The 20,457-nt window shown below is 37.0% G+C and overlaps 1 protein-coding gene across 2 annotated transcripts; it reads right to left on the reverse strand.

Annotated features, from left to right (window-relative positions):
- Nucleotides 1–266: 266 nt before the first annotated feature.
- Nucleotides 267–20,446, reverse strand: LOC139149378 (dihydroxyacetone phosphate acyltransferase-like). Of its 2 annotated transcripts, none has more exons than XM_070721107.1 (15): nucleotides 19,827–20,446; nucleotides 18,663–18,907; nucleotides 17,939–18,115; nucleotides 17,276–17,405; nucleotides 16,325–16,528; nucleotides 15,501–15,652; nucleotides 12,394–12,524; nucleotides 11,687–11,907; nucleotides 6,441–6,716; nucleotides 6,035–6,114; nucleotides 5,577–5,717; nucleotides 3,882–3,999; nucleotides 3,417–3,510; nucleotides 2,914–2,975; nucleotides 267–1,457 (listed from the first exon to the last, which is right to left on the reverse strand). In XM_070721107.1, the coding sequence occupies exons 2-15, from the start codon at nucleotides 18,846–18,848 to the stop codon at nucleotides 1,372–1,374; spliced, it is 2,058 nt and encodes a 685-aa protein (XP_070577208.1). In that variant the 5' UTR covers nucleotides 18,849–18,907; nucleotides 19,827–20,446; the 3' UTR covers nucleotides 267–1,371. The 2 variants fall into 2 exon arrangements, with proteins under 2 accessions (XP_070577208.1, XP_070577209.1); XM_070721108.1 differs by having other exon boundaries at nucleotides 20,144–20,282.
- Nucleotides 20,447–20,457: the final 11 nt, after the last annotated feature.

Here is a 20,457-nt window from a genome sequence, read left to right on the forward strand (position 1 = left end):
AATTCTGAATTGTCTCAACACAAACTAGTTTCATGGTAAAATGGATCATCTGTGTTACCAAGGAAGACAGATGATCCAGGTTTCCCAGGATGAGATTTCATTTGTGTTTCCAAGGATAAGAGATATTTTTTTGCTCTAAGGCTTACTTCTATGTCTCCAAGACTTACTCAAGATCATTTGTTTCCATGGAGAAGAGATCATATGTATGTCCACAGAGAACAGACAGTATGTTTCCAAGGAAGAAAGAACATCCTACCACACACAAATAAAGTGTTACTTTTGCTTTTATTTTCATGATGACTGCCATCATAGAAAAGCTTGATATTACATCATAAAAAGTACAGATTTATTACAAAGGCAAGTTCCAAATTTCAGTCCAGGTCACAAATAAATTACAATAAAGTCATTAGTAATTTTCTTTATATTGCACAAGTTGCATTCTAGTTTGCATGTTTCAAATATGTTTTATAAAGAATGAATACAAAAAAATTAGAAAACGTCAAAAAAAATTCTTTCATTCTTCTGTTTCGTATTTATCCCAATGATAAAGATATATTATTTACAACAGCAGAACGATGGAGATTATGTTCCTCGACTTTTCACCAAGTGTATTCAGTTATATTTTTTTTTGTAAAACAACCTTAATTAGAGATTGTCTGATTTAAGCTACTGTAGCTCTAAAAACCTTTTTCTTGGGAGTCCAAAATCGAATTGACAGTACCTTTCATTAGCAAACTTATAATTTCAGGAATTTTCTCTTTAGTCTTTATTCATTACTTTTAATATCTACCGAGAGAAACATAATTTTTTGCCTCGAAGACTTTCTCTAAACTTAAAACCAAAATAATTCACCTAGATCTGCAAAATATAATTACATTTTTTCTTCTCTGTACTGCCTAAATGCATTGGCTGTGCATATTTTGAGGGTACATTTGAAGTATCCACTCAGAAAAATTTCATTAAAATTTAAACTTGCATTTTCATGGTAACTAAACATAAAATTTGTAATGCTCATAGCACAATCACTGGTACATGTTCATCACAGTTGCTTAATGCTGATGATAGTGCCACCACTACAGTCACTTTCAATACATTCATCACAGTAAATCAGGTTCATCAGGCCACTGATTGGGCGACATCAAACTACTCAAAGTTTCCAAAGAAGTGGTGAAAGGTTCACAGATTTCCTTTGGAGTACATTCCATGGTGTCATCTGATGCTACAACAGTTTTTGATGCACTCTGGTGCCAGGACAGTCTCTGTTTCAAAACTTTGCTGTCATTTTCACAGGGATTACTGAAGATTGCCGTCTCTTGGATACATAGCATTCTTTTGTGCTTCAATAACCAAGACAGTCTCTGTTTTACACTTTTACAACTTTGCCTTGATTTCAGCAGGGATTACTACAGCTCGCTGTCTGTTGGGAATACCTTTCTTTGGAACTTCAATAAGTCCAGCTGCAGAATGAAACAGAAAAAAAGGCTGGTGTTAGTCTTGATTGAGTTTAAATTCAAGTACAGTTTGATCACAGGCTAGTCATTGAGTAGACTTGGTTCAAGTCTGTGATTTGTGAATGTTTGAGTGGAGTGATGAACGCAATGATTTGTATTCTGCTTTCATGTGAAACGCGCGCGTGAGTGGAGTGGACGCTATGAGTGGAGTGAACGCTATACACCGGAGTTTCACCCGGAATCACAGACTTGGCTTTCTTGCACGATCTGCGTTGCTATAAATTATTCATGAGATGACGTTTTCTTACTCATATATTATTCATAAGATGACATCACTAAATTTTACACATTGGGAGGAGTTACCAATTGACCCAAGCGAAACGTGCATAAAACTCACATGGCGTTGTTGACAAAATGTCGAGTGCAATCACTCCCACGAAAGACAGCACAACCTGTGTTGTATAACCGAAAATGCCTGAAAATATCTGTGTTGTTTGTGGGGCCCAAGTTGCAAAATGCGAAAATCGTCGCCGGTTATTCAAGGATGGAAAAAGACACCGTCCTTACAGTTGTAGCCTGTTCTCTTACGTGCCCAAAGCGATGGAAATCAAAACAATGTGGGGTGACTTCGTATGTCAGTGATTTTCCGCTGCCGGTTGGTGTGCAGACGAACACATCTTTTCCCTCAATCTAACTCTCAACAAGCTTTCTTTGGTAATCTCGCATGATTAGCGATGGTTGACCGATCAGTTGTTAAAACTTGATGCCATTATTCGCCCAGATATAAAACGTACTCGATGTCTAGCTTTGCACGGAGATGACAACAAACTTTTTAATGCATGCAGAGGTTTATTAGCATGCGTTCTTCTTATTGGCCAGAATAATGGCGGGGGGCTGTCAATCATTTTGTATTTGCTCTACGTCACTGTGTACACAGTCCGTCTCACCGCCTGTACTTTGCAAGAAGTCCAAGTCGGTGAATCCGGCAGAAACTAACTCACTACTGCGCAGACTCAAACGTGACGCATTCAATCGCTGGGAAAACTGGCGTGAGCTGCAAAAATCCGGATAGGGTTGTATGAAATAGGAGAGACACAAGAGAAACTATTATAAACGATTTTATTTTTTAAAATCACCGACTTGAACCAAGTCTAGTCATTGAGCAACTAGAGTAACAATCTCAAATTAGTCTGTAGTTCACAATTCACATTGCTCAAGGGAGTCCTGCTTGTGAACATCTCTGATTAATATGACAATACTATTTTGTGTACTAAAAGTGAAAGATAGGATAATTCTTCAGTACTTATGCCATTTTCATTAAATAAGAAACTTTGCAAAATTATCAGTGCTGCATTTCAGATGAGTCTGTTCTACCTGGAAATCTGTGAACAAACTGTCAATTCTCTTCTCGGCAATGAAAGTTGGCACACATTAAAATTTCGCTATTGTTTTGATAACTCACCTATTTCATCAGAAATTTTGTTGAGCTTATCAGGAACAACATCACATACAGCATCACCATTCCTGTGATAAAAATCATTGACATTACACTATGATTAAAATGAAATACTACATGTTTGTGTATCACTTATTTTTCTATCTCTTGATGTCTCCCTTTGAAGTACTTTAGTATTACTCTTAATTTGGTCGCAAAATTTGATAAAGATTTATTTGCAAGTGACCGTTTGCAGAGTACAAATGGAGGAATATTGGTGGATTCTGTAACCTATCAACTTCATACGTATGTAAGTATCCACCAGTTACAGCTCTGTGGCAACATAGGTGGGTTTACTGGAGAACTGTCTGTTAGCACCAGAACTTGCAAACATCATTTGAACCTACTTTAAGATATAGGGAAAGTTGTCTGGCCCTCAGAGATTAACTCTGGGCCAGGAAACAGTTGAAGATTATAACATGGCAGATGTCAATTGAGTGAAATATTATGGCGGGAAAGATGTCCCATACCTTGCTCGTTTCCTGACAGCTGTGAAATTTATCAAGGCATTGAGTGCGTTTCCAAGGAGATTCATCGACAGGATGTCAAAATATCGAATTTCACCTGAAATGATGACAAATAAGAAACTGTGTGTTAATTTCTCATGCAAACAGACATTAACAAAACTTCTTTTTTAATGAAGTGTGCATTGCAAACCCTGGCACTTGAAAATAGGCATGCAATGAGCCACAAACAGCAAACATAATTCACCATCGTTGTAGTCTGGGTAGTAGGCAGTAAGTATATGGATTGTTGTGGAATGGAAACAAAGTTGTTCAGATAACTGCATTATTCCTGGAAGGAAGTGAAGTTCCAATGTAAAAATATGTGAAATATATCATGGATGGGGAAAATTACTCTTCAATGGACGGTATTGTATCACCATTTGTTGAAAATGGAGGTTTTGCCATTAACACGACATGTAAATGAATTACCTGCAATAATCATATCCACCATCATGTTTTGAGCTCCTCTGACGAGGGCTGATTGTTTTTTCAGTTCTTCACTGACTCCAGGGCGTTGTTGAAGATTTGTTAAGTATTGACACATCACCTAGAATGTCAAAAAACACAAACATAAACATGCTGATGGGAGTTTCTTGATTATAATTTTTAAAAAAGTGAACAAGAAATATAATGGCATCCACGGAGATATACAATTTTCTCCTGATTTTTAGTATAAAAGATAAACCATGGTTCATGTAGTTTGACAACTTGATGTATGTGTGTATCAATTATGAGTATTATACATTTGAAGCCATGTCATGGAAGGACATTTCTTTTCACCATGTTTTCAGCAATTTATAAATAATAGGCAAAAAAGACATCGTTGATGACACAGTCCCCACTTGTTAATGGGTGCTTTGATTACAGGTCCTCAGAGAGGATAGAGTCCTCTCAGTAGGTCTGTGATAAAATACTTTTGAATAAATTCGCTTGATACATGTCTGAGTTGTAGTTCAGGAAATGAAAAAATCGTAATAAAATGGCCACATGGTGGCCATATTGGATCGAATCACAAAACAAATCAATGTGCATATGTATGACATAGGTCAAAGTCCTTGTACCAACTTTGATTAAAATCGGTTGAAATATGCCTGAGTTATGGCTTTGTACATGAAAAAATCATAACAAAATGGCCGCACAGCAGCCATATTGGATCGTATCACAAAACAAATTAAAATGCATTTGTATGACATTGGTCAATCTCCTTGTACCAACTTTGAATAAATTTGCTTGATACATGTCTGAGTTATGGTTCTCGACATGAAAAATTGTAACAAAATGGCCGCACGGCGGCCATATTGGATCGTATCACAAAACAAATCAATGTGCATGTGTATGACATAGGTCGATGTCCTTGTACCAAGTTTGAATAAAATTGGTTGAGATATGCCTGAGTAATGGCTCTGTACATGAAAAAAATCGTAATAAAATGGCTGCCTGGCGGCCATATTGGATCGTATCACAAAACAAATTTATGTGCATATGTCTGATATAGGTCAATGTCCTTGTACCAAGTTTGAATAAAATCGGTTGAGATATGTCTGAGTTATGGCTCTGTACATGAAAAAATCGTAACAAAATGGCCGCACGGCGGCCATATTGGATCGTATCACAAAAAGAATTGACGTGTATATCTATGACATTGGTCAATGTCCTTGTACCAACTTTGAATAAAATCAGTTGAAACATGCCTGAATTATGGCTCTGTACATGAAAAAATCGTAATAAAATGGCCGCCTGGCAGCCATATTGGATCGTATCACAAAACAAATCGACGTGCATCTGTATGACATATGAAGTAATCCTTGTACCAAGTTTGAATGAAATCGCTTCAGGCATCTCTGAGATATCTGCGTGAACGGACGGACGCACGGACGCACGGACGCACACACGCACGGACATGACCAAACCTATAAGTCCCCCCGGACGGTGTCCGTGGGGACTAAAAAGCCATTGTTGGGTTATTAGGAGCAGTCACAGGTTGTATCACATGACAAAATATCATCCTAAAATACACCTACCCTGGCTCAACCAGTAGTTCTGACACGGGCAGGATACAAAGCAATGATTGAGTCAATGCAAGTACAAAAGGGCATGATTACTTAAAGCCTGCAGGCCACTCACCCAATAACCAAGAAGGAATGGTTTGAACATGTTTTGAAGGAATGAAAGCAACTTCTCTCCAGAGCCTTGCCGGATCACTCTGTCTTCAGACACCACAATAGTGCCATTGCTTTGAAGTTTCTTGAGTGCTGCCTGGAAGTCCTGTGAGGAAAGAAACATTTGAAGCAAGAACAAAGCTTTATTTTCCAGCATGGTATTGCAAGTACATCTTACAAGAGTTGAGCAGAAGTAATTTAACAATATGATGCTCAAGAAACTGTACACTGACTGCTAAAGTAGTCTGAACTACATGTATGTTCATACTCAGTGTCCACAACTGTAGATCACTGCCTGGTTCTGTCTACAACTACAACCCTGAAAGGCTACAGCCCTGAATGGCTACAGCCCTGAAAGACTACAGCCCTGAAAACTCTACCTAATCTACAGTGTTCAGAATTTTAATGAAAAATTCACTGTACCTCTTCTGTAGAAGCTGGGTGGAAGATGAACTCCAGGGATAGTAAATTCACCAAGAATTTATATTCTGTAAATAAATCATCTGAAAGAGAGTAGAAAAGTAATGGATTTGAAAATGCAGTGCCAATAATGTGTATCAAATGATATTCTATTAAATGGAGTGCGGCACCATCAAGGTAAACATAATGTGTTGAAAAATTGTGACATTAAATTAGTTTAGCGAGGAAAACTCTTTGTACAGATGCCAACTTTCCACAATGGTTAGAGAAAACGATTGCTTATTACTACATTTAGATGGGTTCTGTTGTCTAAATTTTCCAATGCACAAAAACTACACCTAGCGGGACAGAACGTCTTGGTTGTACCCTCTAAAAACTAAGACGATCATCACATTCAGTGCTTGGGTACCTTTGAGATGTTCTGCCTGGTCACCAATCGCTATGGCAACCAATGCCATTCTGACGAAGACATGGGTGAGTTGATTCCTGTAGTGTCCTATTATTACATATACTGTTGCCATGGACATGACATCATTTGGACTCATCTCTGCAGGATTTGGAATAGGTCTTGGCGTGACATCATCCAGATTGGTTTTGGCGATAAGTCTGCCATCTTTGGTTATCATGGCAACAGAGTGATGGACTTCTAGACATGACTTGACAACTTCTTGCACCGTCTTTGTTGCTATCAAAAAACAACACAAGATTATTAATTTTATGTACCATATCAGGGATAGAAATACTTTTTTATTTCTTGTGGCAAAAGTTTGCCACCGGATATAAAATCAGGTGGCAATTATGAAAAATCTGGTGGCAGTTTGTGATCGGTATAATACAACATTTTGTCATTGCCACATACTCACTCTAATTTATAAATTCTTGAAAATATGGTGAGTACACGTCACAAAAAATCAACCCATACTGCAGGCCTCGAAAAAAATTTTCAAACTCACCAACCGTGGGACACGTGAATTTCATTTTTACTTGCCCGACAGGAAAAATTACTTGCCCTATATTTCTAATAACTGTACCAGTAATTTGTAACAGAAAGCAAGAGTTTGGCCATATGAAGTGAATTCAAAGAGGGAAAAAAACGATTCAAACATGAACTACATTCTTGTTAAAATGAAGGACTATTACTAAATCTGAAATGTCGCAGAAAAAATGTGAGAATACTTTATTTATTTTCTGTAGATTTGGCCATCTAGAAAACATCTTTGAATTTGGAATTTTTCCACAACCTAATCCAAATTAAAATCTTTGCATAAGAGTAATAAGATTGTGTGATTTACAATGTGCATAGCTGGCTGCTGCTCTTTATTATCAAGCTGAGATCACAAACAACTGCTCTGCTAGTGTTTATCTGCCAATGCATACGCAAATGTACATCTTTACCTGTTTACGTGTTTACTCACTGAGCACAGCCGTCTTTCAAAGTTTTATTTGATAAATGTATTCGTCAAGAGAGCAGATTCAAGTTTCGTTTTCGCTACTCTTCAGTGCAGATTTGTTTTCTGTAAGGGATGACCATTAGACCTTGAGGGGGGGGGGTGGTCACAATGAAATTGTGAAAATTATTTTTTTACTATTGTAAATTTCTGAAATTTTTTTTTCCAATTGAGATTAGCTGTGCAATTTTTTTTTTCAGAGTAAATTTTCAGATTTATAATTTTTTTTAGTTCGTCGCTGTCTGAAGATAAAGAGGGTAAAGATGTGGTGCCAAGCACCACAAGCGGCCACGCAAGCGGTCACGGGGGGGGTGGGGGGGGGTGTCAGGAGAGGGGTGTCCCCCTGCTGCTGTTGGAGCTTTTGAAAAATAGAGATTAAAATGGTGTTATTTGGTGGCACTTTTTGCGGGGGGAGGTCAGGAGGGGGTGTCCCCCTCCTGCCGTTGGAGCTTTTGAAAATGGAGATTAAAATGGTGTTATTTGGTGGCACTTGGGGAGTATTTTTGTGGGGGGTGGTCAGGAGGGGGTGTCCCCCTCCTGCCGTTGGAGCTTTTGAAAATGGAGATTAAAATGGTGTTATTTGGTGGCACTTGGGGAGTATTTTTGTGGGGGGTGGTCAGGAGGGGGTGTCCCCCTCCTGCCGTTGGAGCTTTTGAAAATGGAGATTAAAATGGCGTTATTTGGTGGCACTTGGGGAGTATTTTTTTCGGATTACACATCTTCCTCTGAAGCATGGTCTTCTTGCTCCTCAGTAGCTTCCTATAGTTTTGAAAATTGACTATTTTGGTTTCCTGGCTTCCCTTTCTACTGCGTGGTGAAATGCCTACATTCACCCCACCAAACATCATGCATATTTCATGATTTACAATTGATTTTGACAAGCTGAGAAGCTAAAATAAGCTAAATAATATAGTTAATTTGCATATTTGTGTTTTTAGAGCAATTGTTGCCCTTTTTGATCAAAACATCTATTTCTCTGTAGCAGCATGTCCAAATTGATTGGATGTGTATAGATGTGTTGAAATTTCAGTATTTGTCTTTTTAGGGCAATTTATGCCATTCATGGTCAAAAAATCTGTATTCTCTGAAAGGGCTTGTCCAATTTCTTTGAAATTTGCTACACAAAAACGATTATTCATGCAGATTTATTCAGTATTTGCTATCGAGAAACTTTCAAAGTTCAACCCTTTTGTGTGTTTTTTTGTGTTGGGATTTGTTGAATAGATGGCATTCTTCGTAGTGTTTTGTTGAATGTTAAAACATGTGTTGCTATTGTTTTTTGAGGCGTTTTTTTGACAAAAAAGAATTGAAAATGCCTTTTTAAAAGCAAATAATACATAATGACTTGATATGTTGTTTTATCATTATTGACGTGTTTCTACTTGTTCACCCATTCTTGCATTCATCATTGCAATAAATGCTGTGAAAAAAATGAAACTGATGTGGCCTGCATCTGTTTACCTTGATCTTAAAAGGCAAATACAACTTTCTGTCTTGACAACCATACCATAGTTTCAATGTTTTACCTAGTGTACCTGCTTGGTTTGTACGCAGGAAACAAGTAGAAAACAGGCTCTATAATTTCATAATTTTCAAGTGATCAGAATACAAAAGTCCTGAAAAGATAAGATAATCACAACTTCCAGTATAAGGGATACAGTTACTCTAAATGTATAAATTAAAATTAAAAATGTGCCGGGAGGATGTACTAAAAAATACAGAAAGTTGCTTCCTGTCGGTAAAATCTAAAAAAAATTCAAAATTTTAAAGACTTTTGCAGATTTTTTTTTTTACGCCTTTGTCTTCTTATTTATTTTTTGCGAACTAGTTTGAAGATTTTTTTTTTCCTAACTTTCTGCTCTGAAAATTTTTTTAGTGTTTTGACCACCCCCTCCCAAGATCTAATGGTCCGTCCCTAAGTGAGAGCCAATCCCTAACAACCAAGGTCACGTAATTTGAAACTGTCTGTATCTCACGCACTACGTAGCTGCAATATGTGGCCTCCTTGGTCGACTGAGCCCGTTTCGACTACGACGATGTAAACTTGTACTTTTTCATCTGGGTGTTGATTTACGTCGGACAGTAAGCATTGCCGAGATCCATGGCTTCGAATAAGTTTACATCCATTTACCAAGCACAGGGTGCAATTACACTATCGCGTGAAGCCGGTCGACTGTCATACAACTCATGCTGCACTTGCACAAAGAGAATGGCAACCACTGTCAAGAGCATACCACTTTACGGCACACATACAAAACACTGAGTTCACTCCGTGTCGTCGGAGAGAACATGTCGCAAAACTGTATTTTTTACGACTTTTTGTGTTTTACAACAGCAAGAACGATTATTTTGTGATGTCGGGCAGATTTTCAAGGGTTTTCAGAAAAAACTTTTGAGAGTTGAAGGACTTACAATGATTGTAGGCGTGTACAGACCTAATGAAATATGTTTTCAAGCTTGAATTGTCCAGAGCTTAGTTAATTCAACCGCTGGTGCACTTGCCCGTCGGACGGGAAGCATATTGATTTTACTTGCCCGAACGCAAAATTCACTAGCCATGGGCTTCAGGCGATAGGAATTTTTGAGCCCTGTACTGGCTAATGAATTGCAAGTATTTATTGTTATTTAATTCATGCAGGCTGCAGTTTGGCTTTGTTTTCAAAATGTCACAACATGCTTTTATCTTGTGCCGTATGACTGCATATGCGGCTATCACAGAGGGCAACAACATGTCCAGTGTACAAAAGCTGCTGTCATCGATATGGAGATTAGCCAATCACAAGTTTGGATTCACGCTGTGTTTTCATTCATGCCAAAATGTCGCAATTAGTTTGGGGTTTTTTTGGCTAATGAGTTTTTCCGCCGTCAGACAACGCGTGTTCCTTCAGACTAGTGTTCCTTCATTCAAGCTGTAGGATCGATGACATGATGACCCAAAATTTAGTGGCAGAAAAATACCACCAGAAAAAAATTTTGGTGGCAGATTGACAGTTTTTGGTGGCAAATGCCACCATTGCCACCGATTATTTCGATCACTGCATATCTTCCCATATCTATATCATTTGCATTGTCAAGTCAGTGTCATAACTTATCCTGGAGTATCAAGATCTGAAACAAAGACAAAGATCACATAGACTCTGCAATTGACAGTATTTGATTGACCAAATTACAGCCAATTTAAATGTAAATTTGGAGAAAAAAAATACTATAAAAAATACCGCAATTATACGGTGTCGCTCAAATTTGATCAGAATTGGTACATACCAGTATGGGTACCAAAGATCAACAATAAATGTTGTTTCTATCTGTTCAGTGCAGGAAAATTCTACGTTGATGTTATGACAATGATTTCTGCACAGTACAACCAGAAAAACAACAAGAAATATTTAAACCAGAAGAACAAGAATGACAAAAGTAATTAAGGTCTGAAACTTTAGGTACTGGAGGTCAACTTTAGCAACATGTTAGTTTGACCATAGACGGTCTTCCTCCCCTCTACTGACAGTCTTCCTCCCCTCTACTGTCTATGGTTTGAGCAGGTCTGTTAATATGTAACAGTTCAATGACAATGACAGGAAATGACTCAAGTCCAGACTCAAGTCAGTGGAGTAAGCCTGTTTCAAGCCTGTTTCAGAATTTCGCTTTTCTTACCTCATTTGCACATTTTTGACACTGATGTGTTCATTTGAACAAATTCACATCTCAACCCCTACATCTACCTGTACACCAAATACTGAGATGGTAGCTTTGGCGGTATGGGAGCCTTGTGTGTGAGGGACATACATCCGCACATACCCACAAATATACAGACATACAGACACCACTTAGACTCATCATATAAGCTCTTTTGGTATTTATATATAAAACCAAATATGAGCTAAAACACATCTGGTCTAGCTTATCTACTCTGTTGTCAGATGTACTAAAGTAGTTTCAAATATTGCCTGTTAGTGGCAAAACCTCAATGACACAAGTTTAGATAGCCTAAATTCGTGACTGGGCAAGGTATTTTATGTAGGTCTATCCTAATCTGCAAATTAATGCCCTGTACTCAATATTCACTGTTGATGATCATTATAGTATTAATGGGTTGCCAAGATCATGTACGTGGTGATAAACAATAAACAAATAAAAAATAATAAACAATGACAACATTTGCACAATCGTGCACAGAAAAAACCTTTCTGATTTTGCTTTAAGGACATACCAGGCCAATCTAAGAAGGCTCCTGTACTGCTTGTCTGTTTACCCAACCAGGTCAAGTCTCTGTACAGGTCTTCAAGGCTCATTTCTCCCAAATTTTGTAAAAGCAACGTGGCAATGAGACTCCATGCCGATATGACAAAGTTTTTCTGTTGTTGCAAAATGACTGTGTATGAAAACTCATTCACAAACTTTTGCTCCTCGGGTGTCAAGGAAAATTTAAATCTGAAAAGAAAAATCCATTTTAATATTTTATCTTAGACTATGAGTCAGGTAGTTTGTAACATACAGTGATCACCTGTTATGGTACTTTTTTATTGGATGATAGCTTACATAAAATATTTTTGTTCAGTAAATAAAACAAAAAATTCACTGATTTAGACAGTTCAAAAACTTCCTTTTTCTATGAGGGAGCGTTTGATATTCCTTTGGGTAAACAGTAAGGGTCAATATGTTGACAATCAGCCATTATGTATGATGATATCTTAAGTATGAGAATTCTTCTGTGCCAAGACTACTTGATATTACTGGTTCTAAACTGTTACCATATAAGCAACACACTTAGATGACCACTTACTTACCTACTTCTGCACAATATGATGAAAAAATTTCATTGATCAATATAAGTGAATAAATATGCTAGACTTAAAACGGGTTTTTAAGATCTCCAAAGTATTAAATATCCGCAAACTGTATTATCGACATACTCACCTGGGGGCTAAATTATGAAGGCTCCTGTCCACTCTTCCTTCACTGTGTGTTCTCAGTGAAATAGGTTCTCCAAAATGGACATAAAATGGACCAAAGTCATCGCTCAGTATACTTCTAGCTTTGAAGAGGCCCTGAATGGCATAGAAATAATAAAATAAATTGAATCGCAATATCTGTTTATGCAATGCAGTTATATGATGCAGGCAGCCATGTGACATTTTATTGTGTTCAAGAAATTAAAATAGTGTCAATGACACTGTCCTCCCATTTTACAGAGATACTAACTACTAGTACACACATGACATTGCATTCTTACAGGTTGACTAAGAAAATTCCATTGCAAGTCCAAATTAATCTTATACCCAGCAATATGAAATGCTCCATCTCATAATGACTTTTACACATCTGACAGAAAACCACCCTAGGATCAAGACTATCATGTTTTACAGCAATCCAACAAATACTTTGGGAGAAAATTATTTTTTGACAAAAATGGGAAAAATTGCCCCAAAAATACAAATATGAAAATTTCACCACAATTTGAACAAATCTGACAAAGGCCAACCCTAGGATCATACATACAAGTTTTCAAGGCAATGGGATGAGTGCTTTCAGAAAAGAAGATTTTTGACAAAAAAACCCGGGAAAATCGCCCCAAAAATACAACTTTCAAAATTTCACCACAATTTGAAGAAATGTAACTTAAGTCACTATAAAGAGCCTGCATACCAAGTTTCAACCAAATCTGGCCAGTGGTTACAAAGTTTTAGCAATTTGCAGGATTTTTCCTTTCTTCCCCTTCATTTGCATATTTTTGACTTTGACATGTTTATTTCAACAAATTCACATCTCCACCCCTGGGTGCACCTGTCCACCAAATACTAAGATGGTAGGTGCTGCGATTTAGGAGTTTTTAATGTGGACGGACATAATCCGCACATACTAACTAACATACATACATACATACATACATACATACATACAGACAGACAGACAAACAGATAGACATGCATACAAGCATACATTTATTTTACAGCTTTTAACCTCCAACAGCCGACCAACTTGTCAATATCAGCTGGTTCAACTTGATACTACTGCTTATAATAATATAAATGAGAGTTAATTACATTCTAATTAAAGTAAACAAGACTTGCTTATCAAGATTTACGTCATAAAAAAACAGCATATCTGTCAGGTTATAAAGAATCTTCAGCTGGATATCTTTATCAGTATTTTCATTCTATTAACCAAGCACATTTTAACTTTCAAATTAACATTGCAAGTATGTTCTGTTGAATAAGTTGAGCCTGTAGGTACTCAGAGAAAGCACACAGAAGAGACAAATGCTTGCAACTTAAGAAGTTCAAGGTCATCAAAAGCATTATAAGGAATCATGTAACACTTTCATTGCACTGTTTACACAGATTGCATAATTGCTATAAATAGCACATGAGGACTCTTACAGCCCAGCTTTACCATAAAAACCCTATCACATTACCACTCTTTAATTGACCACTCTATTTTTTTCCTCAAAAAGTAATTTTATTTTATCCGTACCAAGTCAACCATGAATGGAAATTGGAACTTTCTCTATCTCTATTTATTTGACCAACCTATCATGACAAACTATTATAAGCAATTTCTTTTAGATAACATATAGAGCACAATATGTGATGGTTCAGAATATGTCAAAGTTGGGATTCAGGAAAGTTGCCTTTACATGTTTTAATCCTCCAAGATGGTAAGCATTTCACTATGAACTGTCAAAAAAGTTGAACTTTCTAATAATTCTACACTAAAATTATTTTGGCTTTGTTGATTTCCTAATTAATTCAATTATTTAAAATCATATTAATATTTTTTTCTGGGTGAATTGATAGGGTTTATACAGTACAAGAGTTACATACAATGTACCAAATTCAGTTAAAACATCAATTACCGTCTAACATTGCATCATTCCTATAAATAGCACCTCAGCCTGGAACAGCACAATCATTATCTGCTCATTCACACAGGCAGCACTTGACGTTGAATGAATGACCTACTACATTTCACCTGTGTACCAAATTTGAAAGCATGGCAAAAAGTACCACAAAATTTGCAAATTTCAGCTTGAGTTCACAGAGTCATCTTCAGGTCACTCCTAGGAACTTGCACACCCAATTAGAAAGTAATGGCATACACAGTTTCAAAGAAGATTTTTAAAACCAAAAATGGCAAAAATTGCCCAAAAATACAAATATGCAAATTTTGCCATAATTTTGATGAATTCTATTTTGAGTTATCACAAGGCACCTGCACGCCAAATTTTAAAGCGATCCAACCATTGGTTTAAGAGAAAAAGATTTTTTTACTAAAATGGCAAAAAAGAAAGAAAAAAATTCATTAAAAATAGAAAGCATCAAATATTGACATCAAATCTATATGTTTAAATGAGTTGGGCCTAAGGTACCTAAAACCTAAATATGACAATGATCAGATGAGTAGTTCCTGAGTTATTGATTTTTGACCATTTTCGCCGTTTTTTTACCTCATTTGCATATCTATGAGACTAAAAAGTTCATTTTAACAACGGCACATCTACACCATATATGGCATCACTACACAGAGGTTCGTGAGTTTTTGCGTTGGAAGGACAGACATCCATCCATCCATCCATACATACATACAGACAGACATCTCACATACAGACTTTTTTCAACCATATAACCTCCCAATTGCCATATATGTATGGCAAATGGGAGGTAAAAACTGACAAAATTTTCAGTCTTCACTCTTGAAATGTAAAGATAACAGTTATGACAATTGATGTAATACTGATTAGCACTTTCTTTACCGGACTATGGCATATTCCATTATTTTACTAGGGGTGGATTAAAGTGTCAATATTTGCCCCTATCTTGGTGTAATAGATGACATCCAGAATACTCAAATAGACCAAGGTATAGACATAAGGAAGTGTAAAAAGGTTGAAATTGTGTTTTCCTGCGTTCTTGTTTATTCACACCACCACAACAGGACTTTTTCAGTGTCTATTTTCCACAGAACAATACTGTGGTCAGAGTGTGACATTTTTATCCTGCAGTTGGTCTATTAAGATGACTTACTGAGGTTGACTCTTTAGGTTTTGGAACTCCAAGCATTTCTCTGCCGTACAAGACTTCCTCCAGAACTCTGTCGTAGCTTATGCTGACTGGTATAAATGTGATGTCTGTCAGTTTACCATTGAAATATGGCTCGACGATAGTTCCCATTAACCCTGCAAGGGAAGAGCAATTTGCAAGGTAAATATTCACGCTTTACATGCTGTGAATTTGCATTGGTACCAATGGCAACAGAGCTTTCATATGGTGACTGTCACTGAAAAGACGACTGATCTGTAGCTATCATGCAGTGTGACACACAATTGACTTGAGGATGAATTGCATCATGGGTGTTCTTCAGATCCTCCTCCCATTCTCTTACAAGAGGAATCAAAGTGCCCTGGATGAGAACACATGTTATGCGAATGTTTTCCTTGTTGTTGAAGGCAGTAAATGAGATAACACAAAGGTTAACAGTGACAGGAAAGTAGGAGAATGAAGCAGAAAGGACCTTCTCCCACGCACTGGACTTTTCAGTGTTGGTAGATAGGATATACAGAAAAAACAAGGCTATAGGTGTATGGTGATGACAGTATACTAGGGCTTGGAGACCTGTGGCTATCATGTATTGGCTGGGGACAATGATACTGTGCTGTTAGCTCACTTGACTGTTGATTAAGTTGAAGTCCCTACAGCCATCATCCTCTTTGTTGTTCAGCCTGTTTTGGTTTGCTTCCTTTTTTTCAGCTAATCACTGAGGCAGATGGCTTAGTGGTCTTTATCAATTTTGTGTCCCAAACCTACCCACAGGATTGAATAAAACTAACCATAAATACAATTTTCTATACCTTGTTTTGGAGGCAGAGATTTAGCAGTCCTACTTCTGGTACCTTCGACAAAGAACTCGACCGGTGCATCACCGTTGATCACCAGTTTCTGTACGTACTCCGTGAAAACAGCCCAGTACAGCTTATCACTGCCAAAGGAACGTCTCATGTAGAAGGCCCCAGAGTTCCTCAACAACTTACCAACAAATGCCATGTGCATGAAATCTGTAAAACAAATTATCTGACAATTCAATCATGATAAAAGATACTAGTACTGATCTTTGAAGTACACATGCAGGCAACTTGATGATAAGACTCTTGAACATCAGAGTACTTACATGTGAAACCTGAGTATATTCTCTGGTCTACATTTTTAGAAAATTTTTTTTTTTATGATCAAGACAAAAATTTACTTGGCTATACATGTACGAACATTGAAAGTGGCATGTCCTGAGAAGTACTTAATTCAACTATGTTGCATATACTGAGAGCCTAAGTGCTGCAGGTCGTCAAGTATGGTAAAAACCTTTTGAAAAAAGTATTTAAGATTAATCAAAGAGAATATTTTTTATATTCGAATGGGTTGTATTCCAATTTTTTTGTGTTGTTATCAGCTTATCAGGATTATGAACTCAAGAAGTGCAACACATGCATGCTGGGTAAAGGAAGCTTTCAAAGTCTTCACGCTCATCCATACAAATATAGCTGCAATCATGCAGTTGGAAAAATAGAAAATAATTAACTTTCACAATAAATTTCACAATAAATTTTTTGAATTATTTTTAAGATCAATACTTACTCTGGTATGTTGGTAGCTAAGATGGATATCATACATATCAATAGACACAGAAATTAAATGACACCAGTGTATTCTCATCATTAGTGCAATTTTTTCCTACACAAGTTGACCTGAAAACACCTAGCTGCTCTGATATCCAGACAATGAAATTCAGAATGATTTTCTAGCCTTACCTTGTCCCGCCGCAATACACGGCATGGGCAGATCATACTGGTAACATACATATGATAATATTAAGAAATCGATGTAACTACGATGAGTTGGTAAAAATACAATTGGCGACTCCTTGAAAACTTTCCGCGTCTGCAAAAGACAACAGTAATGGCATAGAGTAGAAGTGATTTGCTGAAATGCATGAAGACAAAGCCTCATTAATAAATTGTATCATGTTGAACAAAATTATCAGTTCAATAACAGCTGTGAAAGAAAACAACTTCAAAGGATTCTGACTTTTGAACAAGAGATTTTACTTCCTTTCTATTGTTGAGAAAAGATTCCTCAATCAACCACTTTCTGATCTTCAGTAGATGTCTTTTGTGAACAACAGAAGTAACTGTACTACCATTTCCCATTTAAGTGAATGCTTTATCTGTCATAAGTTTTGTTATAGGTTATATGAGAGAACTATCAATAGCTTGCAATATTTCATCCAATACAGCACAATATGAAGCATACACAGAGAAGTGCCAGTACTCTGTGAAAAACAAAAAATTGTACATGGGCTATGTTAACGAAAACAATATTACATGTGATATACTATAATACAAATATTTAGGAAGTAGGAAGAGAAGGCATGGGTGTAGTTTTTTCAAATAAACAGCAAAATTTCAACCAACCTTTTCTACACCATCTTTATTTGCATAGATACCTCGAAATAAGAGTTTGAAAGCCTTTGGTAATGCAAGAGCTAGGAATCTGATTGCACCCATATTGAAGTTATGTCCCATCTCATTGACAATGGCTTTGGCCTCCTGTAGTAGTTCCCCCTCATTTTGGCCAGTATCAGCTGAGATCTACAAAGACGAGAATAAAAGAGTAATTCATCAATCATCGATACTATGGTATTAACTCTTTAAAATCATGCATACTCAGTATTGAAAAACCTCTTTTTACTCATAATCTGTTGTTTTCTATCATGTCAAAGACAGTACAGTGTCAACTTTCATGCAAAGAAATTATCTTGGGTGTTGTTTGCACTACTTCTGATAGAAATAGTTGTACAATTTAATATTTCTGTTGACTTTATTTCTAAAATGTTTGTCATATGATGAATGTCATTGATTCTTCATGGAATTTAAACATTTCTTTAAAAATCCTACAATCTCCTGATAATTTTTGAATAGAAAAGTAAACCTTTAGAGGACTGAAAAGAAATATTATTCTCCATTTCAGAGACATAAGATATTTGAATGCAATTTTTATTTCTCCAAACATCCAAAAGCTATTATATTAATTGAACTTCAGCAGAATTAGGACGTATTTACCTATAACATTCTATGAAAAGTAATAAAACAAACACTACACAATTGTTCATCACCTTGGTGATTGAAATCACCTTACCTCTTTGACACAATTTATCAGCCTTGGTGATTGCAGTACTTGCTGTTTGATTCCCTCTGCCGTCTGACCAGCAGCAAATCTATATTCGGGAACGTCTTCACGATTTCTCATGACAGCCCACCAAAACTCCCCAGCTTTCCGTCTCTCCCCCAAGAAATCATGGAGATCATCCGGGTGATTTGCCATTGGAAGACCTGGATATGTCACCAACTTGTCCGTCTGCACAAGAGTTCACAAATTCTTACCTAGAGACATAAAATAATATTTCATATCCTTTTTTAAATATTCATGGGACTTATTTATTATCCTACTCTGATGTAATCTTTCACCTTTGCTGGGGTCAAAAAACTTTGCAGAACAATGGTAGATTAGTGAGAGGTCTGCAGTGCGTACATCATGGAGCTAATTTTAGCTCCATGGGTACATTCACCCCATCAGGGTGTCACCACATGTACAGTGCCACTCATACAACTTGTACACCTAAAGTTTGAGATAAATAAATCATTACTGTACTTTCCATGCATAAAATTTTCTGTGTACCACTCTGTTACATTGCCAAATCAAATTGGAAATCTGAGCTATTAACAAGCATTTGTGATAGGGACTTTTCCAAGTTCTATATGAAAAAATTTGATGCCACCACTTAAAGTTCTCTGGAACAGGAATTTTACATATTAGAGTGTGTTTTCCTCTGAATCTATACAGGAGGCATTCAACGTAGTATATTAGCATGTGTAATATATGTACCTGTTCTGACTGTTACTACACTTGTATTATTGATATTATCATCAAAGATTTCTAAAAGCTCGGAGATGGAGCAAGAAACATATGATTAGTTATGCAAACATACTCCATACATAGATCCCGGAGCACTCCGGGTCTATGCAGATCAAAGAGAGAATATAGGCGTGGTGTCGTATAATACTGATTATTTCTGCACGTTAAAAATGTGGTCTGTCCCAAATGGATCAGAGAGATATCAGGTGCTTACTCGTTGCAAGAACATCATCCCACGCTTCTAGTACGGTATTATGCAACACGAAGATTCATTGGGAATGCCGAGTACAGCAAGACTACAGGTAGTAGGTGTACACTCTCTCAGACTAAGATGTGTTACATGCAATAATCTACGACGTTGTTCACACAAATTGGGAGGGTATTTACCTTTCCTGATGAACTGAGGCGCTTTACGCCGGCCCTGTGCACGATCAGCTTTACCCTTGACACCTTCCACTCAATTCAAAGGTCAGCAACATCAACGTAACTACGTGCACGTAAAATGTCTGGAGAGTGCATCAGGATAGGGCGTGTGTAGCTACACGGGGCATATGGTGTGGTGTGATTCAACGTGGTTGTATTTGCATGTAGGACGGTCCTTGCGTATGATTGGATAATGACACATCAGATGATGCTGTATGTACATCTCTGTAACCAATGGTTTTCGATGTAAACACCGCCAACATTCGAAGCCAAGGACTTACCGTTCGATTTGTATCTCGTATACATCCTGTAGAACAACACAAATATCGTTTTAAGATACACCATGGAGAGAAATAATCCGAATATTACAAAGCCTGGACGTTGTCGTCATTCTTCTCGCACAGACAAGTTCACTATTTTAAGACTCCCTAACTGCAGCTTAATTCTATTGTAGGGCGCAATGTTTTTCACGAGTGTTGTCCAATCATGCCAACGAAACCGCTATTAATGGTACAAATAACATGAGTCAAAGCTTGTCCGATGGCTATGCTTTGCATTTTAAGGGACAAGTGTACTTTAGGATCGGGATGTAACT

The sequence above is a fragment of the Ptychodera flava genome, chromosome 14 (genome assembly GCF_041260155.1).
Source record: "Ptychodera flava strain L36383 chromosome 14, AS_Pfla_20210202, whole genome shotgun sequence".
NCBI classification, from domain to species: domain Eukaryota; kingdom Metazoa; phylum Hemichordata; class Enteropneusta; family Ptychoderidae; genus Ptychodera; species Ptychodera flava.

Excerpts from the sequence above, each read along its gene's own strand:
- LOC139149378 (XM_070721107.1), bottom strand. The coding sequence starts at position 18,848 with ATGGCAAATCACCCGGATGATCTCCATGATTTCTTGGGGGAGAGACGG. Across the intron at positions 5,718-6,034 it reads ACCCAGCTTCTACAGAAGAG|GACTTCCAGGCAGCACTCAA; the intron begins GTACAGTGAATT and ends CTTTCCTCACAG. Across the intron at positions 1,458-2,913 it reads CAAAATTTCTGATGAAATAG|CTGGACTTATTGAAGTTCCA; the intron begins GTGAGTTATCAA and ends TTCATTCTGCAG.